The following is a 26,563-nucleotide window of genomic DNA, read 5'->3' as shown; positions in this document are numbered from 1 at the left end:
GGCCTTCTACCTCGATATAACATGACTATTCATAGAATCATAGACTATCAGGGTTGGAAGGGACCTCAGGAGGTCATCTAGTCCAACCCTGATACTTCCCTGTAGTTCCCCGGATCCTCCTCCTTCCCTTTTTTAAAGATGGGCACTACATTAGCCTTTTTCCAGTCATTCAGGACCTCCCCCGATCGCCAGGAGTTTCCAAAAATAATGGCCAGTGGCTTTGCAGTCACATCTGCCAACTCCTTTAGCACCCTTGGATGCAGCGCATCTGACCTCATAGACTTGTGCTCATCTAGCTTTTCTAAATAGTCCTGAACCACTTCTTTCTTCACACATTCTGGGCCCCCTCAATTCCGGGGCCCCTGCCAGTGTTGGGGGCAGCAGGGGAATTAGGAGAGGCTCAGGGAAGCAGGGGGGGAATCATCTCAGAGTCCTTCCCATCCCTGTCTCCACCTGCCTGTCTCTGGCTCCTACTCCCAGCTGGGAGCTCCACTGTCTTGGCAGCTTTGCTGCTTAGCTCTGGCTCTGCTTCTGGGTCCGCCCCAGCCTCTCAGCAGCTTCAGGCCCTTTGCTCCCCTGCATGGTCCCAGGCTGTAGTGTCCTGGTGCTGCCCTGCCTCTAAGCACCTCTCAGTCTCTGCCTGGACCTGGCACCAGTGTGCACTGGCTAAGAGGATGCTCTTCAGGGGCAGGAAAGGGCTTGACATGGGAGCACAGGAGCAGGTGCCTCTGATGAGGGCCTTCCATTTGGCCTGCTGAGTATCAGTTCCTTTCTGCTCCCCACTGGGGGTCTGTTGTAAAGGCCACCCTGCTACACAGCTCTGGCTGGCCCCAGGCTCCTGGCAGCTCCAGCCCTTGTGCTCCCTGGCTGCCAGGTGGTCCCTTTCTCCCTGGCTGCAGAGTGTCCTCCAAGTTGGGGTGGAGGTGCTCAAAGACGGGTTAGCATGGGAACACTGCATATGTGACTGGGCAGGAGCACACAGGTGCTGGAGCTGCCAGCAGCCCAGGGTGGAGCTGGAGCCAGGTATCAGGGCTGACCTTACAGCAGAGCCCCCAGTAGGGAGCAGGACCTAGTAGCTGACACCCGGTGGGCCAAACAGAAGACCTTTGTGAGTGGGATCTGACTCACAGGTCAGAAATGTGATTGCTCTGGTCATCTCTAGGTGATCTAAGATTAGCTGGAAGCATTTTATAATATGCCTTGTATAGGTTACTCTATCTAGTATCACACCCTAACACCTTCTAAATCTCTAGTGAAGAGAAAGCCTTTCTATGTTAAAATGGGCTCAGCTTTAACTTGACCAGTTTAGCACATTCTCTTCATTTTGACTAGGATTTTGAAGGTGTTAATTTGAAGCTATTATTCATTATCATTATTTCTCTTACTGTAGCACCTACCCTAGGAGCCCCCGTCATAGACCAGGACGCCACTGTGCTAGGCCTGGTGTAAATACAGAGCAAAAAGATTGTTCCTGTCTCAAAACGCTAGTAATCTGAGTATAACACAGATCCCTGGGGGGTAGGAGCAGGGAACAACGAGACAATATTGTTTAAGCAGACAAAACAGACACGTGGTAGGGATAGAACACAACAAGCAGAGTGAACGATGTGATGGCAGCAAACATCATGTTAGCTCCATGTCAACGAGCCAACTCAGTCTCATATCACACCTTGAAACCTTAGGCTAGACAAAGTCATAGTGTAACAGCCATTCCCTGCTCTGATGGCCCTGGAAGCTTTAATGCAGTGGTGCCCAAACTTTTCCTATCATGCCCCCTTTACCAGTGATGGACTCTGTCCATGCCCCATCCTCCATTATAGGACAGTTGGCTCAGCAGAGGAGCTTGGGCTGAAGGCAGAGCTGGGGGCAGAACTGCGGAATTGGGGAGGAGCTGGGGCTAAGGTGGAGCTGGCTTGGGGGTGGAGAGGGAATAAGGATAGTGCTGGGCTGTGGATGAAGCGGGGGCAGAGTGGAGCTGGGGTTGGAGCTGGGCTGTGGGTGGAGCTGGGGCTGGAGCTGGGCTGTGGGTGGAGCAGGGGGCAGAGTGGAGCTGGGGCTGGAGCTGGGTTGTGGGTGGAGCAGAGGGTAGAGTGGAGCTGTGGCTGGGGCTGGAGCTGGGCTGTGGGTGTAGCAGGGGGAAGAATGGAGCTGTGGCTGGGGCCAAACCTGGGATAGGGGCGGAGCAGAGCTGTGGCTGGAAGCGGAGTGGAGCAGCATGGTGCTCCCTCCTTGCCCCCCAGACTCCACTGTGCACCTTCCCAACGTTCTAGAGGAGAGTGCCCCACGGTTTGGGGACTGCTTTAATGACTGGAGAATTCACAGAAGAGAAACATTGGATCTTCTATTAATATGATGAGATTCACTGAGAATATTGTTGAAACTTCTCTCACACATCAAGCTCCAGTTAGAACCTTTGAGAATGTACTTGATTCCAAGCAGAACAACTAATGGTTCTCAACAGGGCACAGCCTGGGGCAGCTAGTAAAAATATAGGCCGAAGAGTATATTTTCCTTCTTGATGCGGAAACATGGTCACCTGGTTGAGGCATATGATTTGGTGTCAGAAGATCCAAGTTCTGCCACTGACTTGCTGTATTGTTTTGGGCAAGTCATTTGGATTAAACACTTTGGCCAGGATCCACAAAGGGACTTAGGTGTTGCAATGCTTAGGCCATGTCTACACTGCAAGCTTTGGTTGACACAAATGATGTAAAGCTAGTTTATTTTCACCTTGTTTCTTTAATAACTTGCATTAAAACCAGCACTTTAGTTGCAGCAGGACTATTTGGAGGGGAGATGTCTGTGGATACGTGTACACTGCAATGTAAGCCTGGACTCAAGCCCGCAGGCTCCATATTTATATGCTCAGGCTTGAGCGGCTGCACTGAATATTGACCCTAGGTTTAGAATTGCTGAACCCAGTTCTCACACCTGTGCTCAGGCATCCACACTGCATTAAACAAACCTGAGTCAAATCAGCCTGCACAAGGCTTCCTAGCTCCCTCTCCAGCTGTAGCCACTGTAGCCCTTAGATCGTGGTGTAGTGTGGAAAAACTTGACTGTTCACCCTGCGCTTTACAGGAAGTTGTCACAGCCTGCCAACACAACTTGCTGAGCTGTCTGCTGGGTCTACACGCTCCTGGCAACCAGAGCCAGCAACATGGAGGAGTCAACATTTGAAGAATATATCTTGCTTGGACTTTCACTCCTGTTTCAGGAAATAGGCAGAGCATCCATGAGATACTAGTGGATGTTTTGGCAGCATTTTCTGAACTACCAAAGGCACCTATTGGAAGAGGAGGATGATATAGACATGACACACTCGAACTGGCTGAAGTTGCTGAAGACTTTCAGTCCAGTCACTGATGCCCACTATGTAGATTGGAGATTCTGGAGCACAGACTGGTGGGATCACATTATCATGTGCACCAGAAATGGATAACCAGCAATGGGTCCAGAAATTTTAGCATAAAGATAGCTACATTTCTGGAGCTTTGAGAGCAGCTTGCTCCAACCCTCCAGCATCATGATACATGCATGTTGTCACCCTACTGGTCCAAAAGCAAGTTGTTATAACCATCTGGAAGGTGGCTACCTCAGACTGCTACAAGTCCATTGCTAAGCAGCTTGGCAATGGAAAGTCAACTGTGGATAAAGTGGTGGCAGAGGTTTCTGGGGCAATCAAGTGTATGGCAATGAGGTGTGCCCAAGAAGGCAGGCGTAAACAATATTCCTGAAGTAACTGCTGGTTTTGAGAGAATGGGGTTTCCAAATTGTGCTGGGGCCATTGATGGGACTCGTGCTCATAGTTCATCCTCCTCAAGGAGCACATGAATACATCAGTCGCAAAGGGTACTACTCCATTCTTATGCAGGCTGATTTATGGATGCCAACATGGGCTGTACTGGACATGACACTGTTCCCACCAAATGATATTATCATAAATGGAGTAGCAGTTTCCATTGTTGTTCGAGGGGACGCTGTGTATCCCCTTTTGCATTGGCTTATGAAAACGTTTCCTGATCTCAGAGGCCCTGGCAAAAGAAGATTTAATGACACTTTCAGTAGGTGTAGAATGGTAGTTGAATGTGTGTTTGGCAGACTGAAATCCTGCTGGTGCTGTTTAGCGAACCATTTGGATTCTAGTGTCCTCAATGCTTCCTGTATTGCTGTGGCTTGCTGAGCTCTTCAATCTTTGTGAAACCAAAGATTAGTCATTTGTCCCCGGAATGGACTTTTGACAGTAGTAGATTGCTAACTTGGTACACTCAGCCAGCCAGACACCCATGACAGCTAGAGCAGGGTGATGTGCAACAAAAATCAGGGATGCTTTATGTTACCACATTATGGACTTGTATGGACCAATGAAAGAGGGAGAATTGCATGTTTATGAATGTGTTTTTACAGCAATGTTAACCATGAATGAAGTACTGTCCCTGTATGCAATGAATGAGAGGATGATTGTCATGAATTTTAATTATGGATTAGATGATTTCTTATGTAATGGGGGGAGGATACACTATATGGTAAGAACTGTGGATATTCATTATGGATTGATATAAATAGATGGACTGAGAAATTGTGTGCCTTATGTGTTTATTATCTGAAGTACACGTTACATGATGTGATACAGTGACGGTAATAAACTTTCTTAATAAAATAAAAGCCTTTATTTGTGAACGTGGCTGTATTTCAAAAAAATATTAAAACATTTTCAGCTGCCATTATCACAACGAAACAAGTAACAAACCAACATCAAAACTAGTAATAAAACAAAGTGCATAAAACAAACATTGAATAGGGCAAACAGTGAAGCCAGTGCTGACAAATGAATTCCCTGCTTGTGTGTGTCCCCCAGCATCCCTTTCTTGCCCATTTAGCATGTACTTGGCATTTCTGCACAAGGGTGGAGGCCTGCAGGGGGTAGAAGACTGCAAGGGTACATTTATCCTGTCCAGCTAGTCCCAGCTGCATGGGCCACCCAACATGGAATTGTCCACTGCTTTCATGGCCTGCAGCACATGGTACCATGGAGGGGACTCAGGATGTGGGGCGAGTGCAGCAGAAGCAGCAGCCTCTCAAACAGGTCTTTCACCAGGGCTCTATCTTCCTCCCTAAAGCAACGTTCCTACTCTGGAAATTGCACTGCCAGTCTCTCCTCATGCACTGCAATTCTGTCCTCACACTCTGCATCCTGTCTGTGCTTTTCCACTTGCTGTGAATCCTTCTCTCTTTGGTATTAAACCTGCTTGTTGGCTCTGTCCTGCGTGTCTACCATAAGTGCGTCATGGAAACACTTCGTCTTGGACCACTCCATGATCGTACCAAATCTCAGGGTCCCCCTGAAAAAACAACATCAAAAATACATTATTGTCTCTACTTTAAAAAAAGATTCAGCGCATTCACAGAGAAAAGTATCAGACGACTCTCCAGGCTAAAAACAATACTTTGTAAAACTCTGCTTCAGTATATTGTCAGAGGAACACTTCGGTTCCCAGAAGCTCCATGGACACAACTTGAGTTAATCAGAATGAAAAGAGTGCACACATAATGATAAGGTGCTATATATTTAAGAATTGCAGACCATTGTAGCCTGGGGAGCAGGGCAGGGACAGCATGGCTTACCACCCAGCCTTCTCTGTCCTTTCACATTCCACGTGACATAACAATCCTGGAGGTTCCTGAATGTAAAGGGACATTCTATTCTGCTGGTGGCAAGTGTGCCATAGAGATTTTGAAGCTTATGGTGACTCAGCAGCACACCTATGAATGGAGTGGGCTGGTGTCCTACAGAGACTGGCCCAGAAAATGCACCCTTCTCCAAAATGTGACTACTTATCTGGACTTCCTACCACGGGAAAAGTTTGCAGCTATTAGCACCTGGGATTGGGTCAACATTGTTTGGTTAATCAACAGGATGCTGGATTAGCATTCACATGGATTACTGCTTCCCTGCAGCTTCCGATGCAGTCTGCTCTGACTACATCTAACTATGGACTACATGCAAACACACACAATAATACTGACTCTCAAAGAACTACACAGTCATTCCCCTCCCTATCCCCTGGCACATTTCTGGACTGCAGAAAAAAAATTCAGCTGTATTTTGAACATTAATTTCATCACCCGTGGCCTACATTTCTTCTGCCCCTCCCACGTATAGTTAACTGTTTACAAGAGGCTCATTATGCTCTGTCATGGCCGATTTGTACAGTACAGCATACTAAAAGGGAAGGCAATATATGGTTCTTACTTTTAACACTCTGGCACATCTTTGTAAGAATGTGTGAATATCAAATAAAAATTTAAATATAAATCCTTGTATAACTGTTGTGTTTCACTTTGAAATTCCACATGGGGGGGTGGTCACACCAAGGTGCTGGCACGCATTCTGCCATTAGCAGATACAAGTTTTGGGAAGCAGTGTGTAATAAATTTTACATTGGTTCATAAACTGGAAATCCCTCACATTTCTGTATTAATATAACAAACATGGAGCCAAAAACTTTCCAGGCTACCAGCTTATCAGGTAGGTAACTTCTGTACCTCTTCTGGTTCTGCTGCCATTTTTGCAGTGGACTGCTCTTCCAGGGGATCATCAAACGGCCTCTCCAAGTAGGGAGGCAGGCAGGCAGGCAGCAAAGTCTCCTCAGAGATCAGTATGAGCACCAGTCATGTCACTAACCTGAGCTGGTGCCTGCTGACTAGATTCAGAAGTCGGAAGTCACCATCCTTGCAGACTAGGCTATTGTGAAATGCTGGTGACTCAATGCTCGGAGTAGTACCCGGCATCTAATCATACTCTTTGTAAAAGAGGCAGGATGATACTGAGTTCCCAGAGTTATAGTTCACATCTCTGATTTTACGACTGTTGCTCTTATACCATTTAATTGGCCCCCTGCACTGGTCACTGGTCCAGTGAATCTACAGTGCTGCCAACTTCTTTGCTATTTCCTGATGCGTTCCTGGAATTCTTGCTGAAGTCAAACATTTTGCTCATCTCTCCCCAGAGATTCACCAAAACTTTTCTGATCTGACCAGATAGCAGTGTGCTCGGCAAAGGACTTCTTGTTAGTGGCCATCTGCAGCTCAGCAGTCAGCATCAAATAGAGGGTTAAATGCTGAGCAGCTGTATTTGAACCAGGGGGGTTGCTTCCATTTCCTGGCAGTCAATTGGCTAATCTTGAGATAGAAAGGACGGGGAACACTGGCCAATAGGATTGTGGGATAGCATTGGCAGACTCTCAGGACATGAGTCTCAGAGATCCAAACATAAGTCTTGGGGACCCAGACATGTGTTGCATCCACATAGCAAAACTATGGAGTTTGGACCCAAGTCCCAGTGGGATTTGGGCTCAAACCCACTCCTTTTGCTAGGGCCCAAAGGGCTTATTGGCCCGAGTCAGACAGACCTGTGTGTAGATGGAAGCGGGGTTTGAGTTTGATGTTGAGTCTAAACCCAGGCTTACATTGTGGTGTAGACACTTTCAGAGATGATCTACATCTTAAATGGTGGTCCATCATATAAACAGTTTAAGTGCCATTGGTCTAAATGAAAATACAGTGGGTCATGTCTTGAGCAAACCTTGAACATTTTAAGAGTACTTGCTTATAATAGAGGAAACTGTTAATTTAAAAACACCAGAAAATGATCCCAGAGAAGCATTAAAGGGCAAAAATGGGAACTGGCTAAATTTCTATGGTTTGTCTTGTACAGGATGTCAAACTAGATGATCTATGGGTCCCTTTGGCCTTAAAAATCTGTGAACCAAAACCAAACCATTGTACTTTACATACCACTAGTCCACCTTTAATGACATTTAAAAGAATGTAAGTGAATCTAATGCTTTTAATCCCACAAGCGAGTAATAGCAGCGGTTTTGGTGATATGTTCTTATTGCTAATGTTAAACTAATATATATATAAAATAAATCAATACAACCATCAAGTCAATATTGAATCTTGGTCAGATCAATAAATTAATCTCACTGAACTGGAATTAAATAATAAAATGAGTTAAATCATCAAATCAGTTCTAAAAATTATAAACCCTTTTAAGTTCTCAAAGACGATTCTTAAGAAGGTAACTGTGCATTTGGTTATAAACCCCCAACTAAGGAATTTTACTGATCTCAGTTAAATCTGTGACTTAGAACTGGTTAAAAGCTTAATATTGAAACCAAATTATCTAATATCTGAATCACTACCTGAGAACAATTATGCTTCTTTCTTAGAATTAAACTCCAGTGTGGTGACTAGAACACATATTATAAGACAGGCTCTAAGAAAACATTTTGATAAGCAGGAGTTTGACAGCTCTCCTATGAACCCAAGTGTTTGCTACAGTTTAAGTTTCTTAGGACTTTTAAATACAGAATACCAAAGACACTTCAGTGAGTATCTCCATGAGACAAGGATTATGGGAGTCTAAACTTTTTTTCTGGTAACTTCACCATGTGACTTTGTGGATTCTCATACATGCATGCACGCACACTAATCAGCCTATTGTATCCTAACATTAGAAAATAAAAAGCCTGGGACATCTCCCAGGTAATAAAAATATAAGACAAAAATAGATAAAAGATAAACAAGATATTTAAGATAACAGGTTTGTGACCTCTTCAGCTTTCATAGTCTTTTGGACTCTCATTGTCTAGGAGCTGGAACCTGCAGTCAAGGAGCAGGTATTGATGTTCCGCTGGCACAGCACATCTCCCTAGGTACAGGGACAGAGTGGTCAGAGGCTGGAGTACCCTGTTTGCTGATGTTATGACTTCCTCTTTACAAGATGATCAGTCTTGGGGATTCTGGAACATCAGTTTTCCCTCAGGTGGCTTGTTGACTCAAAAGGCCAGGATTTTCAGTCTGACCCTTGAGTTTCACAGTTTGAAAACATCATAGATTCATAGATTCCAAAGCCAGAAGGGACCGTTGTTATCATCTAGTCTGACCTGCTTATAACATAGGCCATAGCTTCCCCAAAATAATTCCTTTTGAAGTAAACACATATTTTAAAGAACCCATTCAACCTTGATTTAAATGCTGCCAGTGATTTAGAATCCTTGGTAAGTTGTTCCAATAGTTAATTACAATCACTGTTAAAATATACACCTTATTTCCAGTCAGAATTTGTCTAGCTTCAGCAACAAGTAATTGGATCTTTTTATATGTCTGTCTGCTAGATTGAAGAGCCCATTATCAAATATTTGTTCTGCATGTAGATACTCAAAGTGTGATCGTCACCCTTTAACTTTCTCTTTATTAAGCTAAATAGATTGAGTTCTTTGAGTCTACCACTATAAGGCATGTTTTCCAATTCTTTAATCATTCTCGTAGCTCATCTCTGTGCCCACTCCAATTTATCAACATCCTTCTTGAATTGTGGACACCAGAACTGGACACAGTATTCCAGCAGCGGTTGCACCAGTGCCAAATACAGAGGTAAAATAACCTCTCTACTCCTACTTGAGAATCCCCATTTTATGTATCCAAGGATTGCATCAGCCCTTTTGGCCACAGCATGGCACTGGGTACTCATTCTTAGCTGATTATACACCATGACCCCCAAATCTTTTTTCAGAATCACCTTTTCCGAGGACAGAATCCCCCATACTGCAAATACGGCCTACATTCTGTGTTCCTAGATGAATACATTTACACGTAGCCATATTCAAATTCATATTGTTTGCTTGCACCCAGCTTACCAAGTGAGACAGATCGCTATGTATAAGTGACCTGTTTTCCTTATTATGTATCACTCCCCAAATTTGTGTGTCATCTGTAAACTTTATCAGTGATGATTTTATGTTCTCTTCCAAGTCTTTAGCAAAAATGTTAAATAGTATAGGGCCAAGGACAAATACTTGCAGGACCCCACTAGAAACACATACTTAATAATGATTCCGTGTTTATAATTATATTTGAGACCTATCAGTTAGCCAGTTTTTAATCCATTTAATGTGTGCCATGTTAATTTCATATCATTCTAGGTTTTTAAATCAAAATGTCACGCGGTACCAAGTCAAATATCTAACAGAAATATATTACATGAGTTCAATTATCAATTGAACTTATTGTCTCATAAAAAATGTATCAGGTTAGTTTGACAGTATCTATTTTCCCTAAACCCATGTGGATTGGCATTAATTTTAATACCTTCCTTTAATTCTTTATAAATTGAGGCCCATATCAGTTGCTCTCTTATTGTGCCCAGGATCAATGTCAGACTGACAGGTCTATAATTACCCAGGTGATCCTTTTTACTTTTTTTATATATTGGCACAACCAGCTTTCCTCCAGTCTTCTGGAATTTCCAGAGTGTTCCCAGACTTGTAGAAAATCAGCATTAGCAGTCTAGCAAGCTCCTCAGCCAAATCTTTTAAAACTCTGGCATGCAAATTATCCAGACCTGCCAATTTAAAAATGTGTAACTTTAATAACTGCAATTTAACATCTTTATGATACAATATTGGAATGGAAAGAGCATTGTTAGCATCTTGTGATATGACCATATCATCTGCCTTTTTCCCAAATACAGAACAGAAATACTTATTGATCACTTCTTTTCCTGAATTATTGACAATTCTAATATTTCTATCTAGAACGGTCCAATAACATTGTTAGGATTTTTTTTGTTCTTAATATACTTAAAAATCTCCTTACTATTCTTAACTCTGCTGGTCACAGAGTTCGCCTTGTGTCCCTTTGCTTCCCTTATCAATTTTCTACAATTCTAAGCTTCTGATTTATATTCATTACTATCAACTTCCCCTTTCTTCATTTTGAAATTATTTCTTTATTTATAGCTGCCTTCAGTTCACTTACTCAGACCAGGTCTACACTACAGACTTATATCAGTATAAATATGTTAGTCAGAGACGTGAAAAATCCATATCCTTGAGCAATGTAGTTATACCAACCTAACCCACGGAGTAGGCCATGCTATGTTCGCTGGAGAGCTTCTCCTGTCAACATAGCTACCACCTCTCGTGGATTAAATATGCTGAAAAGAGAAGCTCTCCTGTCAGTGTAAGAGTGTCTCACTTAAGTGCTGCAGAGATGCAGCATTTTTGGTATAGATCTTCCCTAAGCCTGGCAGCACCTCCCTCCGGGATCTTTCACAGATCATGTGTAAGGCCTACCTTGCAGTCATGCAGCCTGATCCAGTCAGGTTCAAGTTAGGTCATCCTTTACTAGTGTCAACTCTGGAAAAATCCTGTTTAAAAAATAATTCTAAAAAGTAATTTAAAAGGGAACTCTTTGCCAGAGGATGTTTTGAAGGCCAGACTATAACAAGCTTCAGAAAAGAACTAGATACGTTCATGGAGGATAGGTCCATCAATTGCTATTAGCCAGGATGGGCAGGGATGGTATCCTTAGCCTCTGTTTGCCAGAAGCTGGGAATGAGCTTTTCCACTGTTTATAAATAATTAAATGGTCATTGGATCAGGGACTTGAAATTGGGTCTCCCACATCCTAGGTGAGTGCCCTCCCACCACCACACACTCTATAGAATCATTCTCCCTCACTTGATGATTACCTGTTCTGTTCATTCCCCCTGGGGCACCTGGCATTGGCCACTGTCGGAAGACAGCATACTGGGCTAGATGGATGTTTGGTGTGACCATGCATAGCTGTTCTTATGTCTTAATGTTTTCAATTAGGAAGTTTAGCACATCACAGTGACAATGCTTACCCCACCCTGAGATGACACTCCAGACCCAAATTCCTAGTGCCCTGATGGCCATTTCTGATTGTCAATGTATGTCACTGTGGAAGCGCAGTCCGGAGCTGAAAAGCAGGCCTGAAATATGGCTTAGCCATTCCAGAGCAGAGTGGTAGCAGCAGTCTTATTAGGCACTCCTTAAACATCGATGAGTCATGGAGTTCCCTGCCAAGATCTACTTGCAAGGTTCTGAACTCCTATATAAAGCAACTGCCTTGACCATTATAACAGAGGAAGACTGTAGTTAAAGCACTGGACTGGGACCCAGGACTTCTGTATTCTTAAATTTTTCAAAACCATCTAAATAATTTAGGAGCATATGTCCTATTTTCAAAAGTCAGACACTTAGGAGCATAAATCCCACTTCGGCACTTTTGAAAATTTACACACCATTCCTGTTTTTTCTGTAGACTTGAAAGTCACTTACCCTCTCTGAGCATCCGTTTCTCCATTTGTAAAACAGGCATATTGATACTGACCTGTTTTGCATGGGTGTTGTGAAGGGCCATCCATTCAGTGTTTGTGATGTGAATGCCTGGTAGTAATTAACATTAGAACATAAGAATGGCCTTACTGGATCAGACCAAAGGTCCATCAAGCTAGTATCCTGTCCTCTGACAGTGGCCAATGGCCATATGTACCCAGGTTAGATCTGGGGACTAAGTACAGTAATTATTTTGTATCTGGTAAGGTCTCCAAGGTACAAGAGATGCCAACCAACACTCCAGACCTGATCTCCTTCATCTTCCCTAGACTCTGTGAGGGGTTAGAAATCCACAGCCAGCTCTGGATGAGAACCAGATCCTCAAATACAACCCACTCCCAAATATGGGAGTTTGAAGTCTTGATCTAAATCTTGCAGTTCAGGTCCAGCTTTTCCAGGGACCTTTTCCTGCATTGACAGAAGTCAATAGTAAAACTCTCCATTAAATACAGTAGGATGTATGACTGGGCTCTTCACACTATACTGTGCTTTTGATTTTCATATCTAAAACCTCCAATTCTCTCTCTCACACACACACACGCACACACAATCTCTCAATCTCTCTTTTGCTCACATGCTCTCTTGTTCACTGTTTCTCTCATCCATACAATGTCTCCCCCTCTTTCTCTGCCTCCTACTCTCTCTTATTTTTATTTCTCACCCATTTGTAGGTATAATTTCCGAGGTTTCCGGTGGTTGCAGGCTATGATCTTTGCCATAGAGGAAATAAACAGTAGCCCGACCCTCCTTCCCAACATGACCTTGGGATACAGGATATTTGATACCTGCAACACTGTCTCCAAAGCCCTGGAGGCCACACTGAGTTTTGTGGCCCAGAACAAGATAGACTCCCTGAACCTGGATGACTTCTGCAACTGCTCAGACCACATCCCTTCTACCATTGCAGTAGTGGGGGCAACCGGCTCTGGGATCTCCACTGCAGTGGCCAATCTGCTGGGACTCTTTTACATACCTCAGGTACTGCATATTTTTCTCTTGTTTAGCTTACAAGGTGGGTTAGATCTTAGGGCCTGGCTTGTCTACTCTTAGTCTAACCAGGTCAGGGCAAAGTTAGGTGAAACTATTTTGTAATATAGCTAATTGTTAGTAGTATGGACAGAAAAAAAAACTTACTGAGCCATGTCCAGGAATTGTATCACAACCTAATGTGATCCTAGCTCCTTGTAGTCCTTTCTCCATTACAGACACAAACAGTTTTAGCATGGAAGGCCTAACTATGAGCTGTCCTGGTAAGGGCTTGTAGTACAAATAGGCCCTGAAAGTGCCACGAGATAGACAGCACCCTTATGTGACTCTCACAAACAAACACACAACAAAACAACCTGGTCCATTTATATGATGTGACACAACCTATTCCTTTCATAAATATTTTATGTCATGGAGGACTCAATATTTTTGTTGGTGAAATGTGCTAGATTTCACTCTCCAGAATTGCCAGGTCTGTGTTTTCTGACTGAATAGGTACAGCCTTGGGCAATGGCAGTGCAAGCTTCCATTTACCACTTTCTGCCAATTTGCCCTAGCAGGACCACCTTTAGAAGCACAAAAGGAGTTCAGTCCATTCTTTTCTTTACCTCTCTGTTGAGACTGCCAACAAGAAGGTCAGTTACTACAAATTGCATTGTTTTTTTGTGATGTGAACATTTGTGCTGCTGGGAATTGGATTGAAATGCATCCAACTCATTTCATAAAGCCTAAGGCCACCAAGAAGCCAACAGATGGCAACAACTTCCAGCCACAAGTAATCTGGATTAGACAAAACCTATGATTACCAGATACATATCTCATTGGCATTCTCTTCAGTGATTTAGTCCCCTGAATATCCTTAGTTCAAATAAATCATTCACAATTGCCAGTCATTATAGACAATTGGCTTGTTGCTAGAGCTGGGTGAATTTTTTGTTTCACTGGCATTTCTTAAAAATCAGAAAAAGGTTCATTTTGAGTCAAACCAAACAATACATTTTTCATAATTTTTGACTGGTTGAAAATATGGAAAATAATTCACATGGAGTCCAAACAAAATATTTTGTTTCAATTCAGCTCAAAATTTGTAGTTTCAATTTTGGGTGTTTTAACAGAAGCAAAGGAAGACTAGTTTCACAAAATGAATGGAGGAGCAGGAAGTGCCTTCTTTGTAACTTTTAGACCAGTGGTTAGGGCACTACTCGGGGATGTGAGAGACCTGGCTTCAATCTCCACCCCCACCCCTATGAGGAAAAGGGATTTGAATTTGAGTCTCTTACCTATTAGGAAAGTACATGAGCCACAAAGTCTAGTGTGAGATTTCCTCAGTCTGTTCTGTTGAAGCTTTTCCACTGTTTATAAATAATTAAATGGTCATTGGATCAGGGACTTGAAACTGGGTCTCCTACATCCCAGGTGAGTGCCCTCCCACCGCCACACACTCTATAGAATCATTCTCCTACTCTTTCTATGGCCCAATGACCATTCATTGTTATCAACAGTGGGAATTCATGGTCATTCAAAAAACTAACCCAGGCCTTCAATAAACAAAAGCTATTAAATCTCATCATGTGTCTTGCTACACAGTCTTCTACAAACTCTGCTGTCATTACAAACATTTATGGAATGAAAATTGGATTTGTAATATGTGTATTACAACAAAGTTTTAGCATAACATTTACACTTGAATACTTTAGCACAAATATAAATATCTTCTTGCCCCTCTGATCTTCCTTCAGAGATGACTTTTCAGTCAATAAATAGTGTGATCTAAAATGTGGTGCATGTCAGTTGTTTCAAACTGGTCCCATAACCCCACTATACAATTACCAGCCTGTTGCTAGTGGATCAGTTGCATCTCTACCCTGATATAACGCGACCCGATATAACACGAATTTGGATATAACGCATTAAAGCAGCGCTCTGGGGGAGCGAGGCTGCGCGCTCTGGCAGATCAAAGTAAGTTCTATAGAACGCGGTAAGATTTTTTGGCTCCCGAGGACAGCATTACATTAGGGTAGAGGTGTAATTGGACCCCAAATGATTCTAAGCCAAGGAGTTTGTGTAGCGTCTAGTCACCGTTTCTAGCTCTCAGACTCTAGGGGACACTCCCAGGCTCAGGCCACATGTCTGCAGCCCTTCTCTGGGATGCTATTGTCCAGCTGCTTAGTAACCTGAAACCAGTCAGTCCTCCTGCCACCCCAGTTACTTATATATGCCCTCTCGTCTGTGGACTCTTTGGCTTACTCATTTAATCCCTTCAGGGACAATGTGACAGGAAAGTAAGGAACCCAGGTGTAACAAAGAAATTTTTTAATCACAGTGACTTTACTCTTAAGACATTTGACAGTTACAGATTTTTGAAAATAACAAAAATCCTGAGACATAGGGTTCCCCTAGTCAGAGCTTAGCTCACCCATTCTGTGAGCCCGATGTTCATCAGCATTTCAGGCTGGGTGGAGTCCTTCCTGTCCTCTGTCTACTACTGCAAGTCCTTCCTGTGTGTGGCAGTCACCAGTCCCCTGCACAGAACAGAACTATACTCCTAAATAGGGCCTCCTTCTCTTTGCCAAGTGCTCATACTGTGATGTTCTATATCCATCAGTTATGCTTGTACCTCCTCCACCCTTGTGGGTCTCTGTGTAGAAAGACCATTATTATTTGTATTACTCTAATGCCTAGGAGTTCTAGTCATGGACCAGGATCCCATTGTGTTAGGTGCTGTACAGACACAGAACAAAAAGACACCTCTGCCCCAAGGAGCTTATAATCAGAGGATAAGACAGGAGACAAGATGTGGATATAGACTGATGGAGGAGTACCAGGAAACAATGAGACAGTATTGGTTAGCATGATAGGCAGTGATCTCTCCACAATAACAGTCTAACCAGAGTTTTTTGTAGGCATCACAGCACAGAAGAGTTTTGAGGAGGGATTTGAAGGAAAACATTTAAGCAGCTTTGTGGATGGTTAATCGGAGCATGTCTCAAGTGTGTGGGCAGCATGAGGGAAAGCACGAAGATGTTTGTTTGAAAATTTAACAAGTGGGTAGTGGAGGCTGGCATTAAGGGCCTATCAGAGGCAGGAATCAACTTCTTGATACTGAATGAGGGATGATAGGTGGTGGGGAATAGGCTGCGAAGGCCCTTGGAAGTGAAAACAAGCAACTCATGTTTGATGGGCTAGAGAAAGGGGAGCTAGTGGAGGGATGCAAAGGGGAGGAGTGATATGGTCAAAGCAAGGAAAGGCTAGGAAAATGGTCTTTGCAGCAGCATTCTGACCATTCAGAATATGAGTGGGGAAAGATTGGCTTTGTCAAGGCCAGAGGGAAGGATATTTGCAGTAGCTGAGATGTTAGATGAGAGAGCTTGGATGAGACTCTTAGCTGCTTGTGTGAATAAGGAAGGCTGTATCTTAGAGATGTTATGCAGAGAGAATTGGCAACTTCAGATTATTTTTAATTAACAAAAACACATAATACAAAGAAAAACCCTAAAAAAAGTTAAGGAATAATTAGACATCAGTTCCACTCTGCCAACTTAATAAACACAAACATGTTGAAACTGATCATTCTCTTGCATCAATTTGACACCAGTGTTCCTGATTTACACTCGTATAAGTTGTAGCTCTTTGGAGTTGCACAGAGGAACTCACCTTCTTTGCACCTTAAAAAGTGAACAGAAGGGCAACTCTTGTTCTGCAGTCCTAAAAATAACAAAAAAAGAGCTCAGCTACTGAGTACCTTATAGATTCATAGACTCTAGGACTGGAAGGGACCTCGAGAGGTCATCGAGTCCAGTCCCCTGCCCTCATGGCAGGACCAAATACTGTCTAGACCATCCCTGGAGTAATATTCTTTCCTGTGGAGCGCATAAACTCTTGGGCATTTGCAAGGAATTAGGAGAAGATGAGGTGTGCAGGCATGGAACTCCTCTCCTGTTCTCCCTACTCACTTTAGAAGGTGTTATGGAGATGAGAGCCCTGCTACTGGGCACATCCTGAGGTCTTCAGAAGAGGTGCTAATTTTCTGTGCACCTGAGGAGGAGCAGTGCTGGAAATATTCTTCGCTAGCCAGGTTCTCTTTTTTCTCTCTCAGAAGAGTTGACATCTAAAATTTTAAGTGCCAGCATTATGGCATGCAAAATTTTACACATCAACATAATGAATTTTTTAATCTATTGGCTTTTTCAAAAGAAATAATAAGAAACAATAGTGCTAGAAAAATCGCAGGAACCAGTATTGTGATCCACAAAGCCAGGTTAGGCACCTAGGCTCCCTATGCATTGAATTGGGAGAAACAAGCATCTTCAAATGTCATCCACAAAAGCCAGCACATTACACAGGAAGCTGCCTAAGCTAGCTAATGGGACTCCAAAGCCTGCCCCTTTCACAGAGATAGGTGTGTGTCTCTGCATGTGGTTTACAATCAGGAGCCCTTCTCCTTGAGTCATATAAGTTAGGCACCTGTCTCACACCACACAAAACAGCAAGTGGTTGTGGAGGTGTCCTCCTGCTAGCTTTTAGCCCAGTGGTTAGAGCACTTGCCTAGGATATTAGAAACCCATAATCAGGTCACCCTTCTACCTAAGGAGGAGAAAGAATTTGAACCTCTCAGGTGCATGCTCTAGCTGCTTAGGTATGGATATTCTGCTGTGGGGACTTGCTCAGTGTCTCCTGTTGAAGTTGTTCCACTGTGTATAAATAATTAGAGAGTCATTGGAACAGGGGACACAGGGTCACCCAGCTCAGTGACCTAGCTACCAGGCTACGGAGTCACTCTCTTTTTCTCTCTCTGGCCCAATGACTAAGTATTTATCCACAATGGGACAGCTTCAACAGAAGAGATTGAGAAAATCCTTGCCTCAAAATATCTCAGTGTTTAATGCACTCTCCTGAGCAGTGGAAGACACCTGTTCAAATCATTTCTCCCCCTTAGGCAGGGATGGGGGAATTAAACCTGGGTCTTCCACATCCCAGGTGAGCACTCTAACCATTTGACTAAACGTTATAAGCTGAGTACCACCACCACCTCATGCCCCTTTTCTGCCAAATTTTGAATGGGACCTGATCTGGTAGGTGGCCCCTGCCTGTCTTTCCCCAGTTCATGGATCGCTCTGGGGCTTAGGCAGGAGATTGGTGTCTGGACACCTTGAGTGAGGCATGTCCAGAGGCAGGCATCTAAGGAATTTTTACCGCAAGAACTTAGACACTGAATGAGCTTAAGCACCTGCAGCATATGGCAGGAGTTTTGTGGATCACAGTGAAGCCTAAAACAGGGATTTAGGATCCTAAACCACAGTCTTATTTGACTAAGTCTGGCCTTTAGGTGCCTATGCACCTTTGTGGACCTGGGCTTTTGTTCTTAAATTCTTTTAGATGAATAAAATCAGATTGTATGTGTTTTTTTCATCTTTCAAAGTCTGAAATGCTAAAGCAAAGACACTTGTACATTAGAGGGAGTCCTCAGAAAAGTTAAACATTAGTCCTGAAATTTCAGAGGAGTAATTTTAACTCTTTCAAATCCCTATACTAGTCAGTGCTATTTCTTCTAAGTTTCTAGAAGATTTAATCTATCCCCTACGAGTAAGTGGTACAAATTTGGTTAGGAAAAAAACATTTGTTTGCAGCCCTAACAAAGAAATTGAAATTCCACTTTAATTGCAAAACTCAGTGCACTGTGACCATGGATTCACTAACTACCACACTACTGATTTTTTGAGTTTGACCATGGATATTTTGAGTTTACACAAAAACTATTTAATACTACCCACAGGTCCATATCATTTCTGGTTTCTCACACACCTCTTGCACCTAGACTGAAATAATAGTTGGCGACGGTATCGCATGGAGATCTGTTGACTCATAGCTAAGTCTGCGTAATGGAATGCAAGGAGAAGGGAGTGGGGGAAGGACTTCAGGAGGCCAGTGGTGTAGTTGAGGTTGTGATGATAATGGAAGTCTGTAGGTGCCACATTCAGGGAGGGACCGTTTGTATTTTGTCTGAAATGATGTATACATTCTTAGTTTACTCTAATGACAAGTTCTTGTTTTTCCAGATCTGGCAAGAAGTGCAGAGGCTTGCTTGTGTGATCCACCAGTGGCACACATCTCTGTCCATTTCCCCCAGTCTGTGTGTCTATGTCTTTCTGCCCCATTTCCCCAGATCTCTGACCATGAGGTGCACATATGTCTGCCCCACTTATCTAGCTCTGGGACACACTGAGCACACATGTTTCTGCAAGTCATTTATTACCACAAGAACATACCCAAATTTCAGTTTCCATCTGAAAATGTAATTTCAGGCACTGTAAATGCCCAAGAGTAAGTGGCTGGCTGAGCATCGCCATCTCAGATTATGCATCTAGATGGTGACCCTAAAACAAGACTAGGCAATTTATCTCCACACAGCTTACTTAATGAGCCATACTGCTTGCTCCTTGTCCTCCTACAGGTCAGTTATGCCTCATCCAGCCGACTTCTGAGCAACAAAAACCAATTCAAGTCTTTCCTCCGCACAATCCCCAATGATGAGCACCAGGCCACTGCAATGGCAGATATCATTGAGTACTTCCGGTGGAACTGGGTGGGAACAATTGCAGCTGATGATGACTATGGTCGTCCAGGGATTGAGAAGTTCCGGGAGGAGGCAGAGGAAAGGGACATCTGCATTGATTTCAGTGAGCTCATCTCCCAGTACTCAGTGGAGGAGGAGATCCAGCAAGTGGTGGAGGTCATCCAGAACTCCACTGCTAAAGTGATTGTTGTCTTCTCCAGTGGACCGGACCTGGAACCCCTCATCAAGGAGATAGTCAGGCGTAACATAACTGGCAAGATCTGGCTGGCAAGTGAGGCTTGGGCCAGCTCTTCCCTGATAGCCATGCCAGAGTTCTTCCATGTCATTGGAGGTACCATTGGGTTTGCACTGAAGGCAGGGCAGATCCCGGGCTTTCGTGAGTTTCTACAGAAAGTGCATCCCAAGAAATCTACCAACAATGGCTTTGCCAAGGAGTTTTGGGAGGAGACCTTTAACTGCTACCTCCCAGAAGGGTCCAAGAATCACCCAGCTTCAGCCTCTTTCCACAAGGGCCACGAAGAAGGAAGTGGAGTTGGAAATAGCACAGCTGCCTTCCGACCCCCATGCACAGGGGAAGAGAACATCACCAATGTAGAGACGCCATACATGGACTTTACACACCTGCGGATATCTTATAATGTGTACTTGGCAGTGTACTCCATTGCTCATGCTTTGCAGGATATATACACATGTACTCCCGGAAAAGGCCTCTTCACCAATGGATCATGTGCAGACATTAAGAAGGTTGAGGCATGGCAGGTAAGTCTTACTTTCAGTATAAAGCATGCCTGTGCATGTATATCCATAGGCTAGAGACCAAACTGGACAGGATCTCCCCATTGCTATCCTTGCCTATGGTATATCTTTGCATATAGTATATAGTTAGTAAACATGGTTGCTGGAACCTCACTGTGCCCGTGTAGTTACATCATATTACATTTACTGTGTAAAAGTATGTTTTAAAACATGTTTTATAACAAACAAGACTATTGTTTCAGATGTGGTTGCACAATGCCAGGCAGACTTGGTGGTTATGCTTCAGGTCTCCATACGCAACTGTGTTTTTAAGCTTAAAAGCGATAGGCATTCTATCTAAATACTCCTGGGCCCTCTGCCTGAAAGGTAAGACAGGTGGTCAAGTATCAAAGGGCTTTAAAACTATTTTCAGCAAAGGTCACATGTCTCAAAAGTTACAAACTGATTGGGGAAAAGATTTTTTAAACAAACTTTAAAGCAAATTGTTCAACCAACATCCATTTTGTTAATAATAATGCAGGTAAATCTGATGGCCCAGAGTAGAAACATAGAGTTGTTGGGTCATCTACACAGCAACCTGTGTTTTTCTAGAAAACTTCTGTTGAATGATGTGGATGTGAAAATTAAATTCACACCGAATGAAGATTCCTTCTGCTTCATGAATGATGCAGATGAATCATAGAATATCAGGGTTGGAAGGGACCTCAGGAGGTCATCTAGTCCAACCACCTGCTCAAAGCAGAGCCACTTCCCAGACAGATTTTTCCCCCGGATCCCTAAATGGCCCTTCAAGGATTGAACTCACAACAAATTTGCAGATGATACAAAATTACTAAAGATAGTTAAGACCCAGGCAGACTGCAAAGTGCTATAAACGTTCTCGCAAAACTGGGTGACTGGGCAACAAAATGGCAGATGAAATTTAGTGTTGATAAATACAAAGTAATGCACACTGGAAAACATAAACCCAACTATACATATAAAATGATGAGGTCTACATTAGCTGTTACCATTCAAGAAAGAGCTTGGAGTCATTGTGGATAGTTCTCTGAAAACATCCACTCAATGTGCAGAGGCAGTCAGAAAAGTGAACAGAATGCTGGAAATAATTAAAAAAGGGATAAATTGGGGTCAGCAACCTTTCAGAAGTGGTGTGCTGAATCTTCATTTATTCACTCTAATTTAAGGTTTCACGTGCCAGCAATAAGATTCCATGCAATCCATGCTGAGCTGTGTCCTCTCTTGGCTCTGTCTGCACCCCTCACTGCCCCAGGCTGGGGCTAAAGGAACACAGCTGGGGGTGGCTGTGGAGCCCAGGCTGAGGCCAGGAGCAGAGCCCTGGGCTGGGATCCCAGGCTCGCAGCAGTGCCCCCAGGACCTGTGGCTGGGACCCAGGGCCACCAGCAGGCTGAGCAGGGCCCTCGGGCCAGAACCCCAGCTGGCAGAGGTCCAGCAGCCCGTACCCCAGACCAGTAGCGGAGCCCCCTGGACCAGTGGCAGGGACCTGGGCCTGGCAGCGGGCTGAGGGGGATGGCGGACAGAACCCAGACTGGCAGGGTGCTAGTACCCCAGGCCGGCAGCGGAGCCCCCGGGACATGTGGCCATGACCTGGGGCTGGCAGCAGGCTGAGCGGGGCCGGTGGACGGTACTCCAAGGTGGCAGCAGAGGCCCCGGGACTGGTGGTGTTCTTGACCCAGACAGTGTGAGTGCCACTGAAAATCAGCTCACATGCTGCCTTTGGCACTCGTGCCATAGGTTGCCTACTCCTGAGATAGATAATAGGACAGAAAAGATCATGTTGCCTTTATATAAATCCACGGTACACCCACGTCTTGAATACTGTGTGGGGATGTGGTCGCCCCATCTCAAAAAAGATATATTGGAATTGGAAAAGGTTCAGAAGAAGGCAACAGAAAAGATTAGGGGTATTGAACAACTTCCGTATGAGGAGAGATAAATAAGACTGGGACTTTTCATCTTGGAAAAGAGACGGCTAAGGGGAGATATGATTGAGGTCTATAAAATCATGACTGGTGTATAGGAAGTAGATATGAAAGTGTTTATGAGAAGTAGTAAACACCACAAGAACTAGGGGTCACCAAATGAAATTAAAACAAATAAAAGGAAGTATTTCTTCATACAATGCACAGTTAACCTGTGAAACTCCTTGCCAGAAGATGTTGTGAAGGCCGAGATCATAACAGGGTTTAAAAAAACAACAAGATAAATTCATGGAGGACAGGTCCATCAATGGCTATAAGGCAGGATGGGCAGGAATGATGTCCCTAGCCTCTGTTTGCCAGATGCTGGGAATGAGCGACAGGGATGGATCACTTGATGATTACCTGTTCTATTCATTCCCTCTGGGGCACATGGGCACTCTCTGCTGTCAGAAGACAGGATACTGGGCTAGATGGACCTTTGGTCTGACCCAGTAAGGCCATTCTTATGTTCTTATACCCCATTATCAGAGGGACAACAAAACTTAAGAGGTCCAATATATGCCCCGCCTGTTTTACGAGATGCTTCTTTCTTTTAAAAGAAACCCTTTTATTACACAGAGTTTTTATAAAATTCTCTCTCTTTTTCTGTACACACACACTTGATTTTGTGTCAAAGGGATGTTTCTTTTTAAGTTGCTGATCGCTATTTCTGAAATGGCCACTATTAAATCATCAGAGGCTGAACACACGATAGCTTTCCTTTGCAGTGGTGGTGATTTGCTAGGTAATTTTAAAAGGGCCAGGTATCTCTTCATGTAGCTAGACATGTTTTCAGTCAGCAGCCTTGGTTGTTAAAAGGGGCTTCATGATAATTCATTGCTCTTTACACCCAGCTGTTGTTCTTTTCAAAGTATAAGCCACTGGCTAATTGTGAGGGAAAAGCCCAGTTCCTAATCTATAAGCATCTGGTGTAGCGGCGTTTAAATCCACCACTAGGTACTGTGACAAAGTTCTTCCTCTGCCTTGGTGGGTCCTGCGTTTTCTGGTGGATTTGCTCACCTCAGAGGTTCATGGCAGCCCTCAGTTTGGCCACTTGTGCTAGAGGCTCAAACCTGCCATTCACTCAGCTAACTTCATTGCTGGCCAGCATGGAGGAAATGGAGAACTATCTCCACAGTCTCTGTTGTCCCACCTAGTGGGTCAGGGACAGACCAGATCCTTTTCCAAATTAGACCTTCCCTTCTGGTGTGTCTCACAGACCACGTCAACTCCTCCTATATCAGGTAGGTTGTTGGGCTGGATGGGGGGAACCCAGGCCCACCCTCTACACCATGTTCCAGCCCAGGGCCCTGTGGACTGCAGCACTCCCTGGGCTATGTCGCCATCGCCTCCCCTCACAGAGTGACCAGATGTCCCAATTTTATAGGGGCAGTCCTGATTTTGGGGTCTTTTTCTCATATAGACTCCTATTACCCCCAACCTGCATTCCAATTTTTCACATTTACTGACTGGTCACCCTGTCCCCTCAGAACCTTCTTTGACCTTCCTCCTAAAGCCTGATAACACTTATACTCCTCAGTCCTCCAGCAGCACCCCTGCTCACTGCCTGATCCTTGTGAACCCCTCACTAACTGATGGCAGGTCCTTTTTAAACCAGGTTTCCTGATTAGCCTGCCTGCCATAATTGATTCTAGTAAGTTCTTAATTGGCTCCAGATGTCTTAATTAGCTTGCCTGTCTTAATTGGTTCTAGCAGCTTCCTGATTGCTCTACGGCAGTCCCTGCTCTGGTGACGCAGGGAGCAGAAAACTGTTCATCCAGTGACCAATATATTTGCCTTCTACCAGACTCCTGCACCTAACTAGTCTGGGTCTGTCACAGTACCCATAAGGTATTTTGGTAAGATCCTCAAAAGCTTCTAAAAAGAATTAGGCCTTCCTGAGGTACATTTGCTGAGCAAGTGTAGCCATTTGTAATTTATCCCTGAGAGCCACCACCCCCTTGACCTCCACTTTTTAGAATCTATTTACCTAAGCAACATCTCCTCAGTTCACCTTATCCAATGGTGTCGCTGAAGAGGCCTTTTCACCTTCCCCCACGGGTTCAGACATCAGATGGGCATCACCCTAGTCAATCTGGCTCACGATCGCATGGATCTCGGTGTCAGTTTCTGCCATATTCAGCAATGGATGGGCTACAGGGCTCCATTTGGCCACTCTCTCCTCCTCAGAACTGTCTTTAATATTGCACTTCCTTTGCAAGTGACTGAGCACTCTCAGAGCTAAAGTAAATGCCATAGTTCTCACAGGGGTGGTGAAGGCTGCCATGTTTCCTTTCACCATTTCCACAATTTCTGAAAACATGTTCTTGAAACATATGGCGTCTTCACCACAGTGAGGGGCTTCCAGGGATGGTGCTGCTGACCAGCCATTTACTAAACTCCAGATGGTGGAGTTTCCAGCTACAAACTTGTGCTATAGCTATTCTGATTGGTACACAGTTCCCATCTGGGATGTCCAACAGGGCTAGAACCTGTGTTGATTGGTAGAGCGTAGCTGGAGGAGTTCTTAGAGCAGTAGTTCTCAAACTACTGTACCGGTGATCACTTCCACATAGAAAGCCTCTGATTGCAGTCCCTCCTTATAAATTAAAAACACTTTTTATATATTTAGCACTATTATAAATGCTGGAGGCAAAGCAGGGTTTGGGTTACAGGCTGACAGCTCATGACCCCTCCATGTGAGAAACTTGTGACCCCCTGAGGAGGTCCAACCCACAGTTTGAGAACCCCTGTCTTAGAGGGAGCACACAGCTCTCTTCCGGATGGGTCACCCAACCCCTGAACTTTCCCTGATTGGTCACTCCCACTCTTGGGGATGTCCTGGGGCACTGGAACCCACTCCAGTTGGTAAAGGACAATGGTAGAAGTTCTTAGAGGGGTCACATGACCCTGTTCCAGATGGGTCACATGTCCTCTCCACTCTTGGGAAGGATCTATGGTGCTGAAATCCCCTCTGATTGGTAGATGGTGGTGAGAGAAATTTTTAGAGGGGTTCTTTGACACCCTTGCTTCTGGCCATATTCCAGACTCTGGAAGTAATACAATGGCAGGGCGGTTCTTATGGGGCAGAGATGGGGCTTTATAGGGTTAGGGGACGGGGTCAAAGTTTGAGTGACGTTGTACCCTTACATTTTTACTGTCTCATATATACTGACTGGAACTGGAGGAGTATATGATTACTAACAGCATAACTGATTAGAAACAGGGAGGAGATTTACTGAGTGTAATGGGGCTAATGCTGCTTATGTAACCCTTCTGCCCCTCTGAGTTGGCAGCAACAAGGGCCGGGTTCAGTATCCAGGGGTTCCGTTTCAGTAACACAATGCATAACCGGCTCGAGCCCCCACCCAGTGACCTGAGACACTCACATACTACACCCCCCTGGGCGCCTCTAGGAGGCAATACTTCCCTTCTCGCAAGCACAGAGTCTGAGTGTAGCAAAATCTTTTTAATAAAGGAAGGAATCAATGCGGCATCCCATTGGAGAAACACCACAAACAGGGTTATAACACAAACCATAAACAAAAACCCACCTCCAAGTACGTTTGGCACTGTCCTTTTTCCCCTTAGGGTTTTAAGTCCAATCACCCCGAAGTCCAACAACCCAAAAGTCTCTGGTCAATGCCACCCCAGAGTTCAAGAGTTTATCTGTAGAGGTCCCTCCCCCCAGCCTGGGTAGAAAGGGGCACCTTACGTGGTCCGGGGCCAACTGCCCTGCCTCTCCAGAGGTTCTGCTTCCGCCTTCTCCACGAACTGCTCCGCTTTACCAGCCGCTCCACTCTGCTCCTCCAGCCGTCCTCAGAAACTGCTCTGCTCCACCAGCTGCTCTGCTCCATGAGCTGCTCTAGTTCTCCCTGCAAACTGCTCAGCTCCGTTTGCTCTGTGGGCCGCTCCACCCGTCCCACAGCTACTCCGCTCTGCCAGCCGCTCCGCTGCCACCAGCTGTCCCGTGATCCGCTCCAGCCATCCCCAGAACTGCTCCTCTCCGCCAGCTGCTCGGTTCCACAGTATAGCTTCAGGCTCCCCTACTAGTT

At 44.4% G+C, this 26,563-nt stretch overlaps 1 protein-coding gene across 4 annotated transcripts in view; it reads left to right on the top strand.

Annotated features, from left to right (window-relative positions):
* The window catches only part of CASR (calcium sensing receptor), a 176,631-nt gene that overhangs the window by 89,429 nt on the left and 60,639 nt on the right, over positions 1-26,563 (top strand). For all 4 annotated transcript variants that reach the window (XM_050921147.1, XM_050921116.1, XM_050921136.1 and 1 more), the window contains 2 exons: positions 12,881-13,187; positions 19,648-20,529. In XM_050921147.1, the coding sequence (XP_050777104.1) occupies positions 12,881-13,187; positions 19,648-20,529 (1,189 nt within the window). The remainder of the gene's footprint in view (positions 1-12,880; positions 13,188-19,647; positions 20,530-26,563) is intronic.

This window comes from Gopherus flavomarginatus, chromosome 1 (genome assembly GCF_025201925.1).
Source record: "Gopherus flavomarginatus isolate rGopFla2 chromosome 1, rGopFla2.mat.asm, whole genome shotgun sequence".
Taxonomy (NCBI): Eukaryota; Metazoa; Chordata; order Testudines; family Testudinidae; genus Gopherus; species Gopherus flavomarginatus.
Note: the sequence above shows the minus strand (reverse complement) of the source record. Positions and strands in the feature narration are given on the sequence as shown.